Source organism: Acanthochromis polyacanthus, chromosome 2 (assembly GCF_021347895.1).
Source record: "Acanthochromis polyacanthus isolate Apoly-LR-REF ecotype Palm Island chromosome 2, KAUST_Apoly_ChrSc, whole genome shotgun sequence".
Classification (NCBI taxonomy): Eukaryota; Metazoa; Chordata; class Actinopteri; family Pomacentridae; genus Acanthochromis; species Acanthochromis polyacanthus.
Genome location: NC_067114.1, coordinates 14,205,596 through 14,221,943, shown reverse-complemented (window position 1 = coordinate 14,221,943; position 16,348 = coordinate 14,205,596). Strand labels below are relative to the sequence as shown.

Sequence of the window (16,348 nt, the reverse complement as noted above, 5' to 3'; positions counted from 1 at the left end):
TTCTGTCTTCATGTAAATGGTGATACATGAGAATATGTGTGTGTGTGAGCCGCTGCGAGTTGCCTCCCCTGCCTGCAGTTTGGCTCACAGGAGAGTAATGTGACCACCTGCTCGACACATCTGGGTATGAGCAACGCACCACACACATACACACGAGTGCACAAACACACTCCCCCATGCTTACAGAAACAGAGACACACTCAGACATTATGCACCATCACAGATATGATTCATACTACAGAAACACTGGATGTTGTCGACACAACTGAAACCCAGATGACTAAGTTATACTAACAATATTATGACACATGGCTCTGGAGCAAATACAGCACAGCAGACTTTATCCATCATGGACCATTTAGATTCATGTGCTGAAGTTTAGTGAAGACATTAATGATCTCTTCTTCAGAAAACACAGTCTGGCGCATTTTGTTTTGCAATATGAGAGACATCTAGTGGTGCACATGAGAGATGCTTTGTCTTTTGTTGCATTACATTAAAAACTAAACAATCAAACGTACAGTATATATCTCATGAGAAAAGGTGAAATTTAAGATAATATTGGATTGATGCTTTGATTGGCTGTCATCCTTCTGAATTGCTTTTGAAACAGCAAAAGAGTATAAATACTTTTTATTCTTATGCTTTCCTGCTGCAACAGTCAACCTTTTTTGCACAGTCTAAGGCATATGATTGGACCTTGCTTGTACAAAGCGTCCTACGAAAAGAGAAAACCTACAGCATAACTACTGTAGACTGCATGGCATTTTTTCAATGTGATGGAAATGTGTAGTCTGCAAGAATGAAAGAAGAAAGAGAGGCTCTTTTGCTCTCACGACTCTGGCCCTTGGCCCGGCATGGCTTGAGAAAGGGGATTGTGAAAGCGGTTGTCATGGTGGAGAGCAGGAGAATAGAGAGAAAGAGACGAGGATGGGAAAGGAAAAGAACTGGTCTCTGGAAATGCATTAATTTCTCTGCTTGCAGTGTCTTGTTTTGCTGGCCAGACAGGATAAAAGAAGAGAAGGGACAACTTGATTGATTAGATGTGTTAAAGCAAAACACATCAATGTCACTTTGTGTACTTGTGAATTTAGGTGATGCACAGCACCAGCGACAAAGGACTGTTTTCATGTATTAGACATAGATTGTTGAACTACGCAACAGTTATCACAATGACTCACAAAGATAATGCTAACATGCTGATATTTAGGAGGAACTACTGCAGGGACTATTAACTATTTGGAACACTGTGGCAAAAACATAGATAGTAGGACAGCTGATCGTGGAGATAACATCCAAAACAACTTCTCCTTGAGCTGAAATAAGTTTCCATACACTTTCCCTGCAGCAAAACAAGAAAACTATCACAATGGAGCATACAGTGCAATGGCAGCGTAAACTTGACTCTAATTAGGTGCTTATGCAAACTTGTACAGTGGAGGTTCTCTGTGAAAATCCATAGTTTCACTGGCTGCTGACATCTTTGTAACACAGTGTTGTCTTTCTGAGGTGCCCCATACACCTGCCAAATGTGAAGTAGATCAGATGAACCGTGTCATGAAATGTAAAAAACAGACACACACAGAAACCTCAGAAAAATAAAAGTGCTCACCTGAGCCAAAAACAGTCATACCACAGAAGAACCAATCTTTTAGCCAAAAGTTCTTCAAATAGCCCTCAAATGTGCATCAAAGAACCATTAAAAAATGGTTCCTTCACGTACCATAAATGGCACTCCAGACACCTTTAGCAAGAATAGATTCTTTGAGGAAGCATTTTCAAGATAGTTCTTTGTAGCTCTACCTGGTTGTACTTTGATAATAAAGATTTTTGCAGCATTTCTGGGCCCCTTCTATTAAGATAATACAAGATGTCAACTTGAGATATGAGAAACTGTGATGGGCATTTCTTACTGTATTCAGATGATCTAAAGACCAACTGATTAACTGATGGTCAAAATAATTATTTGCTCCAGCTCTGATTCTGTGCATTTACTTACTACCAAACCTCATAACAGCAATTAAAATCAACAGGCTTTAGTGCTTAGGTGAAGAACCAACCCCTAAACAAAGAGATTCTTCTATTGGTGATGGTGCTTTGACAAGTAGTTGGCCCTAATTAAAAAGTCAGGGAGTCACTCAAAAGTCATTCTGATTCATCACTGGGGAAAAATGAATGTTTGTGCAGAATTCCATGGAAAATATCCTGGATACACTTCTATCTTGGTTAAAGTGGCTGACCAACATATCGACACTGCCATTCCTAGAGCCACGCTGCTAACAATACAAGTGATCCCTGAGAAATACAGTCACAGACGGAAACCTCAGCACATCGTTATTCTCTGTAAATTCAAAAATAATTTGACTTTTATTGTCACCAGAATTGCAAATCGCTTCACAATAAACTGGGTGAAGACAGCCAATTGTTCCCTCGCTGTCTTCCAAGGCATCCTCTGGAAATTCAGAGTTCATCATAGTTTAATACTTTTTGGCACAGTGGACAGAGCTGTGAGTCACAAAGCTGAATGTAAAGATGGCTCCGACCCAAACACAGCAGTCCAGTCTGCCTCCATCCATCCTCCCTTTAAAACTTCTCCTCCTCTTTCTCTCCGAGTACCGGCACACACTCGGCATTTGCACCGCTCCTTGCGTGACCAACACACTCCAGGAATCCAGACAAGCCATGAGAGGAGATTCTGTGTGTCTATGTGTGTGGGGAATTAAAGACTCCCTATACAAGCTGTGTGTATGTCAGACACCTCGTGTATCAGACAGCACCTCTGCTCACTGGAGCGAAATGAACAGGAAACAAGGGGCTTTCCTACCTGCCTTCAATACACTTCAAAACACACACACACACACACACACACACACACACACACACACACACACACACACACACACACACACACACACACACACACACACACACACACACACACACACACACACACCTGCATGGGTTGAAGGGCAGAACCTGAGAAGAAAATGCTCGCTCTTGACAGCTAGAGAGGCATGTGTGTAAATGTGTTTGCCAGGAGTTGAGAGTAAAGGCTCCTCTCTCGGGCAAAAGATAAGTCATCTGATTCCTAATACCAAGAGAAATATATGCATGCATATGTTAGCACATGCAGGGGAAACACAGAGATAGAAAGGTGATGGAGCAAGAGGGAGGTGGTCGAGTGGATACTGAGTGCTGAATGAACTGTAAGGCGGGTCGCAGACAAGGAACAGGATTATTTGATAGGGATGAGGGTGGGCGGTAATCACTTTTTCCAGGGACCTCTCTGAAGATGTCATGTCATCAGCATTTCCCTGGCAGCAAGAGAAAGAGAGAGAGAGAGAGAGAGGGAAGGAGGGAGAGGCTCAGGGCAAGCTTCTTCCGAAGGCGGCAGGCAGCCAACAACAACAGCCGACTCCAGTAGGTCGGCACAGGAAGGGGGAGGTGGGGGTGAGTGTGGGGATCTATGAGTGTGTGTGTGTGTACATGGAGTGAGGAGGGGGGGTGCTGTTACAGCCCTTATGTGTGCACCCTGCGCTCCTCAAGCGTTCCCGTTTGTTGTTGCCGAGCCAGAAGGCCTTCGGCTGGGCCGGTCCCAGGGGAGTCGTTACACTACATTCCTTTCCCATTATTCCAGGCGTCTCTTTACGAGCAGCACCATCCCCGGATTCGGCTGGCCTTTCCTCTCGCCCCTGATGTCCTGTGTTTTCATCCTCGTCATTATTTTTTGGTTATTAGCTGCCACTGCTCAGGCGAGAGATGGGGATGTGCCAGAGAGCTGGAGTGAAGAGGGCCACGAGATTATAGGGCTTCTTCTACTGCAAAGCCTGCGTGTGTGTGTGTGTGTGTGTGTGTGTGTGTGTGTGTGTGTGTGTGTGTGTGTGTGTGTGTGTGTGTGTGTGTGTGTGTGTGTGTGTGTGTGTGTGTGTGTGTGTGTGTGTGTGTGTTTTAATGTTTTTCTTCTCATCCAACAAAATGTAAACCACCAGAGCTTCTGGGTTAAACAAGGTAAAGAACAGCAGTCATCCAAATCTAGATCACTAAAATTGTTACATGCATTTACAGCAATAAATCACAGTAACCTACAGAAGGCTTGCTAACATCTGCTGCAGAGAACAGGTGTCCCAGGCTCTCCAGTTCCATGTGGATCATAGCAAAACACCAATAGGGTCACTTATCACTTCTCCGTCTCAACACATTTCTATCTAATCTCTCTCTCCTTTGGCTCAAGTCATTGCCTCCTCTCCCCCGTATAAATGTTCTCTTCGTCCTTTTCCTTCATGGAGTCTTCCTCTGTTGGGTCTCAGTGACCCGAGGAGGGAGGAATGTTCATCAGAAGTATGTCAAAGTCTCCAGTGGGAGGAGCCTGGAGCCTCGGGCCTGGGAGGGGCATTGTGACTGACAAGTACAGGTGAAAGAAAGTGTTTGGGTCATCCTTGTGTTAGTGACCTCACACACACACACACACACACACACACACACACACACACACACACACACACACACACACACACACACACACACACACACACACACACACACACACACAGGCTCCAACCAGGCTATGCATCTGTGGGAACGAGGGTAGAGGTCAACTACAGCTGTGATAGGGTTCACTACAAGGGAAAGTAGAAGGTTCTTGACCCAAACGTTATGTGGTCATATAATATGACTATATTATCTTTTATTAGGGTCGACAGTCTTTATTTTGCATGATATTAATTTTCACATGAACTGAGGAATGCATTCTCTTATAGTAAGGCAAAAACCTTGGCCTCAGATGACTTAAGCAAAGCTTGGTTAGAGAGCATAAAAGAATCCTTTCAGAAAGTGGAAGTAAACTCTAATTGTGCCCTAAGACTAGAAGCCAGAGCTCATCCATCTTAATCTCCTTTAACTTCTGTTTGAGCAGGGGAAAACAGTCCAGAAAATTGAATGAGCTGTGGCCCAGCCTACACTGTATGATCTGTACTTGAAGCTTTTTTTCTTGTTCAGAGGAAACACATTCCTTAGTTGCACCTCTGACCTTGGAGAGAGGGAAGAGATCCTGCAGAAATAAATGAATAAATAAACAACAAGGAGAAAGTCCAGGCCTCTCCCCTGAGGTTGCATTATGTCTCTGTTCTGTGTGTGCCTGATATGCTACACTGCTGCTGACAAAATTAGATAAAACTCCTTTCACCAGTTTGAGGTTTTGAGATGCATCTTGTTACAGTATTGAAATGCTGCATGTTTTTTTTTAAGCATTTCTATGCTTTGTAACCTGCTCTTCCGTCACTCTGATGACTCTCCATCAGGGTATTGAACTGCTGAGTCTTTGGCTTGATTGATTTCCTGTGTTGCCTCCCCATAATGGTATGTACACCCTCACTTCCTGCCTAGCAGGATACAGAGCTGTGGTTGGCAGCTTAGCATGACTGTTATTTTTGGCATCAAAAGGTGTCGGCTGCTTTCAAACCCTAAAAAACAAATTACACCTTTAAACTTTAATAGACACAGTAAGAAATCATCATAACTCTTTCTGACACAATTTTTCTGACTGTATCTCCTATTGAAAGTATAAAAATACACATGATTCAGTTAATTAAGTATTTGGCATTAGGCTGTTTGATGTTTTGTAGGTCACATATAAAATGTTTTCCCTACCTAAAGGCTTCACATTAAATAACAGTTATAGCAAATATGTTGACAGAAGCTGACCAAGAACCTGGACAAATCACTATCTCTGAGCTTTCAGTGTTATTTGATTAACTAAGGATAAAGCGGTGTATAGAGGATGGATGGCTGGAAAAACTAACAAGCAATAGACACAGCAGTTCCTTGAATGACCCCTTGAGCGTGGCTCCAGAAGTGAGTCAATCACCATCGACCCTCTACTTTAAAATGAACAGCTTTACAGCAGAAAGAAGCATGTTTACAGCCTGATACAGAAATAATTTTGAGCTCTAGAGCTTATTTTTTGGTTCATGATAAGAAATGGGGAGTTGATTTTTTACATAAGTCATCCAGTGCAGCGGAAGTCCAATCCATGGCCTGCCTAACCTCCCCTCACACTCCACCTTTGTGCTAATTTTTACCTGGAAGTTTGGCGAGCTTCCGAATTGATGTACAGAGAACCTATAAGTAACATCAGAGAGGGTTTGTCCGTCTTTGTATGCAGTGAATGAATGACACACTGGTGCTATGTTGAGTTAGTTAAACTCAGCGGCAACTGCAGCTGAGACCACTTCATCATGTGTGGACCATGTGTTAGAGGACTTTTTAAAACCTTTATTTCAGTCAATAAGAATTTCCAGAACATTTCACGCCCATCGGGGTACAAAGTTACTACAACCATTTTAAAAGCATCTATCAAACAGTCAGAGACTTACATGAGCACATAGTACAGTATATCCACCTGCAGTGTTTGCAAATCCAGGATGAAGTATACCTGCACAGGCTGTACTGAAAACAGATTAAGCTAGCATCCTGTTCATTTTGGAAAGCACAAGTGTTAAAGCTGTGTCTACATCCAGCATTTAAATGAGTGTAAAAATATTTTCAAAAATGCACAACTTTTTGTGAACAGGCCCCACATACTGAGAGCAGGAGAGGAGCGGAAAAACAAGGTAGAAAGGTTGGAAGAGGGGCAATAAGATGAGAGAAAGAGGGACGAGAAAGGAACGAAGAGTTGTGAGACCAGTGTAACAGAAAAGTAGGGGCTGTCAATCAGGCTCGGTCTGCTCAAGTCTGCTTAGTCTTGTGGGAAAAGTCTAATCATTCAAAGTAAGAGAAAACATCTGCGTAGGAGTAGCAAAGCATTTTGATGTGGAAGATTGAGCTTTGACACAAAGAGCAGGTAAAGTGGAAGAGAAAAAGGATTTCACCAGTGGGCACAGGGAGACACAAAGCTGTTAATGAAACAGTTGTCAGAAGGCCAATAAAAAGACACAAAACCAGCTGGATGTGAGAGATGCTTACTCTTAAAACACTATAACTTATTAAATATTCTCTGCACACTGCCTTTAGCTGCAGGTTCTATAAATACTGACCTTGGAAGTCTACAATTCTCCAACTTCATGGAATCATTTACAACATCATCAAGCATTATACAGTGGTGTCTCTGAGTAATTTCACAGAGCACATTAAGAGACTGATTAATCCTTATTGTCGGGGTTTTGCCATTAATTTTCCTGATTAATATACTAAAAACATGCATGGGTAACTAAGACAATTAATCATATTAAAGCAGTATACCTGCAATGAGTTACATACTGCCCTGCTATAATATGTGTCCCACTTGTAGGTCATTATCTGAGCTTTGAGTAATATCACGTTTTGTAAATGCTTTTACTTTTTGGACTAGCTTACAGTTTGATAATGCTATTTTAGGATTTTAAAACCATCCAAGTTGTCTGTTCTTAATATTGGAATGTGAAACTCTGGATCTGCAATCCTGCAAATTGAAAAAGTAGCTCTTCTTATAAATATATCTGTATTATTTTTCCTTTTTTTGTTCCCTCTTATTGACATGTCCAGTTCCCAAGAGGTCTCTCTGGTGAAGTGTGGAGTCCTGTGGCGTAACTGTAAAATAATTCCTACCATATGGCTATGAAAGCACAGGCACATACACTGAAGTTACGCATTCAAACAGATGTACTGTACGCCTGCACAGCACATGTACATACGTAAAACAAAAGCAAACAAGGAACAAGGGCAAAACTCATTTTTATGCATTTTTAGGATATGTTGAGGGGTGCACTGTATCTGTGTCTGAGCTGTATGAGCCCTAGAGCATGCTTTTGAGTATGTCAAAGTTTCATGATGATATATGTCTAGCATTTATCACAAACATCACATCACATGATTATTACATGACCTTTATTGGCAGGTGCTGTTACACGATCCTTTCTATCAGCCACCCTACATACACATACACAGTACACGTTCCCTCCTGCCTCCTCTGTCATCACCTCCCTCTGACAAACCTCCTGGAGGCCCTACGCTGCTCAGCAAGAGGATTTTATTCAAATATATAACAAACTGCATTCCCTTTCTCCTCACCCTGTCCCTTCCACAACTCGCACACTTTGCACACACACAAATCCTATTTTATCTGAAGGATTTTTAGATGTGCTGCACAGTTGCTTGGTGGTTAGCACTGTTACCTTGCAGCTAGAAGATCCCCAGTTCGTGTCCTGGCCTTGGATCTTTCTTTAGATGTTCTCCCTGTGCATGTGTGGGTTTTCTCAGGTACTCTGGCGTCCTCCCACAGTTGAGGTTAATTGATAATTCTAACTTGTCCGTATAGGTGTGAATGTCAGTGTGCTTGTTTGTTAGATACAATGGATGGATTTTCAGAGGTCTGATGATATTAAAGTAGCCAATATTTTCCAGCAATTACAGAAAAGTCCGGTGAAATATTCTTGTGTCTTTCGATTTGTGTACTTTAGTGTTTTTCTTTTCCTTTGCATCCATCAGAGAGGACCAGAAAAAACTTCTTTCTTCTCTTGCTCTCTTCTCGCTGAATGTTTTTCTTTTTCTTTTCTACTCATCTGTGATTTGCCGGTGAGCCTGCACAGGGGGATTTCCCAGATGATGCAGTACCGAGCTTTGACAGTACAAGGCAGTATTGTAAATCTTTACTGACAACACATCATTAGTGTTTCACAAAGTGTTAGGAATAACTTCAAGTGAGAACAGAGCAATTGGGGTGTGCACTGCTAAGACATTAATCTGTGAATTAGCTAATAGAATAACTAACCTCCTCTGATATGCTCTAATATTAGTGGGACTCTGATATTAAGTGGGAATTGACAAAGGAAGCAGGACAGCATCACTCAGGAATTCCTTTGTTGCTATATTGTTGCTCAGTTGCCTGTAAAATAAAAAACTAAACAAAACTGACAACGCTGAGGAGGGGATGACAGAGATGATAAAGTGGAGGAGATAATGGGTTGTCCAGGACTCTATGGCATCAGTGGGTCACAGGACAACATATGAGGTCAGCACACAGTGAAGCAGACAGCCATAACTGTTTATGTGTGTTATTGTTAGATGATGTGACTGTTTGTGGTGTGATTTCCTGACATGTTGTTTCTTCTTTGTCTGAGATGCAGAAATTTAGCAAAGGGATGAAAGCAATCATAGGGATGTAAACACTGCATGTGCATGTAGTGTTTTGTCACCCTGCTCAAAGGCCTGCCACACATTGTAACACATAAGCAGAAAAACTGATAGTCTTCTCTGTAAAGCTTTTAATGAAGCATGCATTTGGTTGCACTGGGAGCAATTTTTATGTCCTGCCTCAAATTCTCAATCGGGTTTTGTCCTGGACTCTGAGATTGTTGTTTTGAGGCCATTACTGTGTAGCTTTGGCTGCATGTTCGGGGTCATTGTCTTGCTAGAACATAAATCTCTGAAGTCACAGCTGTCGCAAACTGGAGAGGAACTACATGGAAGCCAAAATGTCTTTCTGCTGTGAATCTTCCAGGGTCAGCTGCAAGAGAAGCATCCTCACAGTTTGATGCTGCTGCCACCTTTCCTTATGGTGAGGCAACGCTGCTTCTGTTGAAGGGCTGCATTTGGCTTTAACATACACGACAAAGGCTTTGGTAGCACAAAGCTGGAGAAAGTTGGGGATGCTTCAGAGCATTCCACTGTCATGGGATTTATCTCTAAAAGTGGCTCTCTGTTGTGTCATGAGGCTACAACATGTGAACCACCTGAGGCACTGATGTTGTCATACTGCACACACATTTTTTCCTACATTTTTTTGGTCTAGACTGATGCTATCAATTATTTGGTTTTACATCTTTAATTAAGTTACACTTATTTGCTCACAATTGCCACAACATTTATCAATTCAGATTTAATTCCATTTAGTCAATAAAGACGGATTAGCTATTAATTAAATGCAAATTCAATTTGAAATGTAAAACTACTTGGAAAACAATTCCCCAGGGCTTTAAATTAAGGATAATCTATTATCACAATCATCTCATGTTGCTTGGGAATTTGTTTTACGCAGTGGTTTCCACAACTTTCTTACTTTGTGTGCATAAGAAAAATATCTGTGGGTATGTTTTAGAACTAATAACTGATCTTTTAGTACTGAGTGGATTAGAAAAAATGTCAGAAAAGAAATCACACATATGGACCAAATACGCTTCTCCCTGTGCATTCTGGGAAAAAACTGGTCATGCAAAGTTTATGCCTTCTCACTCACAGTTCAAAATTAGTCTCATATGAATTAATATAAAACATTTTAGAAGTTTTTTCTTGCAGGTGATAACTAGGGGAGCCTGTTCAATAAACACACGCCCCAGTGCGTGTTAACCTGGATATCCTGTGCACGCTGGTCACTACTTTGACACACGGGCAGCTTCTGCAGGAGTGTGCGCTCGTAATCTCTGCAAAATTGTTACTGGGGGCTGGCAGGGGGTGGAGGTTGCCTTTCGGGGGTGTCGGAGCGGGTCCCATGAATTGGGGATGGCGCTGTGTACAGTGTGAGCGAGTTAGCAGCCAAAGTTGCAGAGCACAGGCAGGAAAGTTCGCTGGAGAGGCGACCCGTGATCCCAAGTTCTTCTGTCATTTCACCTACGGATGTCCAGTGCAAACATGCGGACCACAGACAGCAATTAACAAAGATTTTTGTGTTGTGGATGTTTTTTCCCCCACTGAATTTCTCCCTGTCCTTGGAAAACTAACGGTTTTCTGCTGCCTCCGCTGCACGCTGGCGTTTCAATGGACTACCGTCTATCTTATCATTCAGTGAGTAACTTGGACAAAAATTGATTGCATGGTTTCCTGACTTGGAGACAAGTGTTTATCACGAGTATGGCTTAGCAGTGGACGTTATGCCATGTAGCCTAGTCTTGGGTGTTTAAAAACAATGAACTCCCCCCGTGACCAGGAACTGGCACCCTTATCTCGGAAACACCGACTCATGGCTGCAGCTATGCCCGGTGAAGAGAGCCCTTTGCCCGGCAACACTTCCAGGAGCGATCGGAACGGATTAGGGGGGCTTGTTCATTGTTTTATATGTGGCAGCGGAGTTACACCGGGGAAGGAATTACGGTTGCAAGTGACATATCAGAAGGAGAGGTTTCCCTTTTTCCCGTTTCTGCAAAATCAGGAGCCAGCTCCTGGTGCGTGTGAATTGAGCCCGGATGGACATGCGCTGGTGTGCGCCGTGTGCCACTGCTTTCTCACGGAACAGTGGAACTCATTCGAGCGGAGCAGGACGCCCATTGAGAAGCGCATGTACTGGCTCAAACGCCCCTACCAGTGCGACTCTCGCCGGGTGCCACAGGAGTGGAACATCTCCTACGACCTGGAGAGGAGGATCAGTGTTAGCAGCCAGAACTACGACGGAGGCGCAGAGTCTGATTTCTCCTCTTTTTCTGAGAACGAGAACATATCAGACCAGGAGATGGATTTAGTCGACAGAGTCGGCGTGGGCAAAGACAAGTGTGTGAGAGCATCTGGCAAGTCGTCAAGAGACGGTAGCAGGAAAAACAATGTCATCAGTATTAAAAACAGTCCAGATTCACAGCGGGCGCTGCGCTACCCGGCGGGTGTTTATGGGGCGCAGGGATCGCCAAAAGCGGAAAATGTTCTGCTGGGGAGGCGCGGTGCTAAAATTACGAGTAATGTCTGTCAATCATCAGAATCTCTGGCAAAGTCCCAGGAGAGATTCCCCCAGCGATGCTATGACAGTCCTCTCTCTGACACACCTGTGCAAGACAACGGGGTCATTATGCGCAACAGGCGATGGCTGGAGGAGGAGAATGTCAGACATGTGGAGCCGCGTCAGATCCAGCGTGTTGCCGACAGCAGCTGCGCTCCGTCCAGACATCCGTCGCTGCTGTACCGAGGAAGAGGTGAGGAGAGCTCCAACGCTGCGCTGTCCTCTGTTGGCACTGTTGCCATCACTCCACAGTACAGCATGACTGTTCCCAGAGAGAGTAATAACTCTGACAACTCTGATGAAGATGAGATTAACATCACAAGTGATGATGACAGAGACATGTATGACAGAAAAACAGGCCCAGCAACTCAGCTTAAAGCTACCCCAGATGTTTCACCCAGAAAGAGTGGGCAGCAGCATCATCGCCACACTAGAGACTCCAGTCCAGAGGAGTGTGTGTGTTACATCTGTGGCACTGGGCTCAGGCATGGCGGTCGTTTTAAAGTCAGTGTTCAGAAACAGGAGAGAGCTCAGGGAGAGCCCTTCTTTCCCTTCTTGTGGCTTCACTCTGCTCCCAGGGGTGCAGTGCCTATCAGTCCAGCAGGTACGACCCTGGTCTGTGGGAGCTGCCACACCTCCCTCATGCAGCAGTGGCAGAGCTTCCAGCTGGCTGATGTTCCTGTCCTCCAACGGCTGTATGTCGTCCCCCTCAACCAGTCCAGCGGTGCTCTCCATCCTTCCCAGCCTACTTCACATGACGGAAAACCTCCTGGGTCCATGGAGCACACACCAGAACCTAAGTCTTCCCAGGAGGCCTGTTTCCTCTGTGGTCAGGATTGCAGAGGAGATATGAGAGTAGCTTATGCACAAGCTGGTGTTGGTAAATCCCGTGGTGTGATGTATTTTCCTTTTATCAACATGCTGCCTTGCCCACCTAATGCTCAGGGAGTGAGGAACGGCCGTGTACACTGCTGCCCACAGTGCCACTTTATCCTGGAGGAGATCTGGGGAGCATATCGGCTCAGCCTCAGTGAGGACCTCATCACCTCTGTCAGCTCCTTCCTGGTCAGGTACCACGCTGCCATGTCCATCGATGGGTCTGGACCAGCCCACTCTCAGACAGGGGTGACATCGCGACCCAGCACCTCCATGTCAGTGTGTTACCTGTGTGGGGCTGAGCTGTGTGCAGGAGGGGAGTACCAGCTGCATGTCAACCCGCCTGGTCGCTGTGGGGAGAGGGAGCCTTTTTTCCCATTTCTCACTGTCCACACTCCCGCTCCCCACGCCAAACCAGTGGATGCCACAGGTCTGGTGTCGGCCTGTAACCTTTGCTACCATGACCTGCATGCTCAGTGGGCCCAACATGAGAGTAAGGGCCTGGGTCCCTCCACCCCGTCTACCTCTAGCTTATCCAGTGCCAACCCCCAGCCACCCAGCTCCCCTTGGGCCCGTCAGTACAGCTGTGAGGCTTTTGTGTGTTTCTTCTGCAGGCAGGAGCAGCGCAGGCAAGGCAGGCTGTGCGCGGTTACTGTGGCCAGGCTACCCGTGTTTTTGTACGCCCCTCGCAGCACACGCACGCTCCTGGTGGACGACGGCAGGAGGCTGGTGATTGGCTCTTGTGTGGAATGTAAGGCATTGGTACAGGTGGGACAGAGCATGCAGCAGGACAGGGCAAGCCTGGGACCTGGAGCATCAGACGGGGAGAGGAAAGACCAGGAATCAGCCACACCACAGTCTAGACATAAGGTAAGAACAAATGAAACAACCTCATGTGACACAACACAGTCATGTGCTTCCTTTTTTTTCCCCAGAGTGTTTTGGAATTCCACTCTTACGCTTAAATGACAGTTCCATGTCATCTGGTAACCTTATCTCCTCCACAGGGCAGTGCAGATTGAATTAAATGAAAAAAGCTGATGAGGAAATGCAGAATAATAATCATAGTTAAATGCATCAATATCCTTAAAACTCACTTTTGACAGGCGAGTTGTTTTCAGTGTGTGCATGTCCGTGTGTGTGTGTGTGTGTGTGTGTGTGTGTGTGTGTGTGTGTGTGTGTGTGTGTGTGTGTGTGTGTGTGTGTGTGTGTGTGTGTGTGTGTGTGTGTGTGTGTGTGTGTGTGTGTGTGTGTGTGTGTGTGTGTGTGTGTGTGTGTGTGGCCAGAAACCGAAAAGACTCAAATATTTTCAGCAAAACTCACTTCTATAAACACTAGAGGAAAACTATGGGGATCCGAGGGCCAAAGCCAGCCCTGTGTTTGCTGTGTACGTTTGTGTGTGTTTATTTGAACAAGCATGACTGAGTGTGTCTCACCTGGTGCTGACCAGTTTGTTTTGGTGTTAGCGCAGCGAGGAGCATTTTCGAGGAGATTAGTTTAAAGCAATTGTATGCCGTGTTTATTTTTACAGTAATGATTATGATTACAGTTGTAACAAAGATGCAAAAAAAATGCCCACGCTGCAAATTAGACCTCATTTCCTCAGAAAACATCAGCTTCATCATTCTGTCAACAGCACCTCAAAAAGATAATGCAATGGGAAATTGAATTGAATATATAGAATACTAATCGCAATATTCAGTGACGTGTTAGGTCAGACAGCTTAATAATATAATAAAAGCAGACACACGAGGTGAGGAAAGTGTAAATTGGCCCTGTTTCTTTTACCTTTAAAATTGATTTGGGGAGAAATATGCAGTCACTAAGAAAAAATGACTCCACAGAAATGACAAGTATGAAATTTAACTACATGAGTGACATTTAATTGCTCTATTTATACATATACATTTATGCTCAGACAGCTCAAATACTACACAGCGTCTACGACAACTTGAGACAAGTTGTTAAAGCACGGTGTCAATGGCTTAGATCAAGTGTTTCACACTTCAGTCTTAACACAGTGATCTCTGAAGCAGCTGCCATGAAATACTGCTACTATTATTAAGGTTACTCCTTCTGTCATTTAGTACTATTCATATGTTTAGTTCAGTGATGGAACTTAAACATTAAACACTTTGCAATAACATACACAGCTAACATAATTAGTATTGATTACTGATCAGTGTTGATGCCATTAGATACTGATCAACCCTAAATTGAGCAGCAACAGGATAATGTTTCTCCCTCCATCTTCTCATTACTACAGCTGTGCGGTGTGGCTTCTTACGCTTCTTTCTATTCATATTCGCAAAAAAAGAAGTGCACATTGTAATAAGTGACTTTGATGAGTTAAGATGCTTGCATAGGTGGTCCAGATGTGCTGGCTTAGTGAACGGGGCATCCACTGTAAACACTTCCTCTGAAGAGAGATCATTCTGTCATCGTTCACTTTCTTGCCGTTTTTTTCTGTTTCTACAGTTTGGCTAGTTTTTCATCTCCTTTCTCAAAGTACACACAGAATCCATTTCCTGCTGTTTAACAATTTGAAACCTTCTTTTTTAGATGATTAATAGGAAAGCTGTAGTTTGGTGGGCTACATGGGGGACCAGTGCAGGGCAATTGAGGATGGTGATGTGCAAATGAAGAGCTGAGGAGCTTTTAGACAGCCAGCTGGCCCTATGAGCAGATCTGTCATGCAAACAAACGCTGACTGTCCAGCCATGCGGGACATGTGAAGAACATCTGTGGATGCCATTCACACTCAGCAACCTCGCTATGTTGCACGCTCACATCAGCTGCGTCCACCTAATTCTGTCCCTGTCCCTTAAAAAGTGCTTGAGGTATCACCGTCACTTTTACCCGCAGAATCTCCAAACTTTAGTTTTCATTTTTCATCTGAGCAGTCACATGTGAGTTGGGTCTACATGAGCTCATAGCAATCATATGTGAGGGGATACTCTGGGTATGGAGTTTAATTACAGGAGGGGCTTCTCCTCCTACCAGGGTTATTCGATCAGAAAGTGGGTGACATGAGAGGGGTGTCGGGGGGAGCAGGGTTTCTGGACATTTGCAGGTGGCAAAGTCAGTTTTGGCCCGAGTGAGCCAGTGACCTCATAGCTGACCTCATAGCTGAGAAAGTGCCAGCGTGGGTTTCTGTGGGGAGGGGTCGGTACAACAGAGCTGCAGGGGAACAGGTGCTTTGTCCTCTAGTGTCATGCTGTAAGCTTGAGAAGGTCTGTCATCGCAGGGGTTTGGGCTGTCAGGAGGGATTGCCCATCTGGTTACTCTTAGTGCTGTGTGCTCTAGGCAGGGAGGGGCTGTACAAATATAAACACACAGACAATATTCTATTCTATCTATACAAGTGGATTTTCCACTCTTGTTTTTCCTACTCCCCTGAAACACAAAACTACAGCAAGGACAGTTACAGGAAAGAACTGAGGATTAATGTTCACCAGGACAGAGAAAAATGAAATCCTTGATTAAGGCTAGAAGGAGACCCCAATTTCAGTAGTCATTATACTGCGTGTGATGATGTAAACATTACTGTGCGTGCATGCATGCGTCTTGTGAAGTGTGAAAAGGGTGAACGATGCTGTACTGCCTGATTTCACTGCTTGGTGGGAAATGAATTAGCACAAGAAATGAGATCTGCCACATGACACTCTGGAAGCTGTTAAAAGTAACAGAGACATGCGCTCAAGCATGTGATGGCTGCTTATCATGTTCTCCACCCAGCTACTGTGTGTTTAATTAGTATGTTGGACATGACCTTTGACAGGTGCGTAAGTATAGACTACC

General features: G+C 44.3%; 1 protein-coding gene across 1 annotated transcript in view; it reads left to right on the top strand.

The window, feature by feature from the left end:
* The first annotated feature begins 11,210 nt into the window (after nucleotides 1-11,210).
* The window catches only part of gse1b (Gse1 coiled-coil protein b), a 168,529-nt gene continuing 163,391 nt past the window's right edge, over nucleotides 11,211-16,348 (top strand). The window contains 1 exon segment of the mRNA XM_022190301.2: nucleotides 11,211-13,417. Within this exon segment, the coding sequence (XP_022045993.2) occupies nucleotides 11,243-13,417 (2,175 nt within the window). The 5' untranslated portion in view covers nucleotides 11,211-11,242.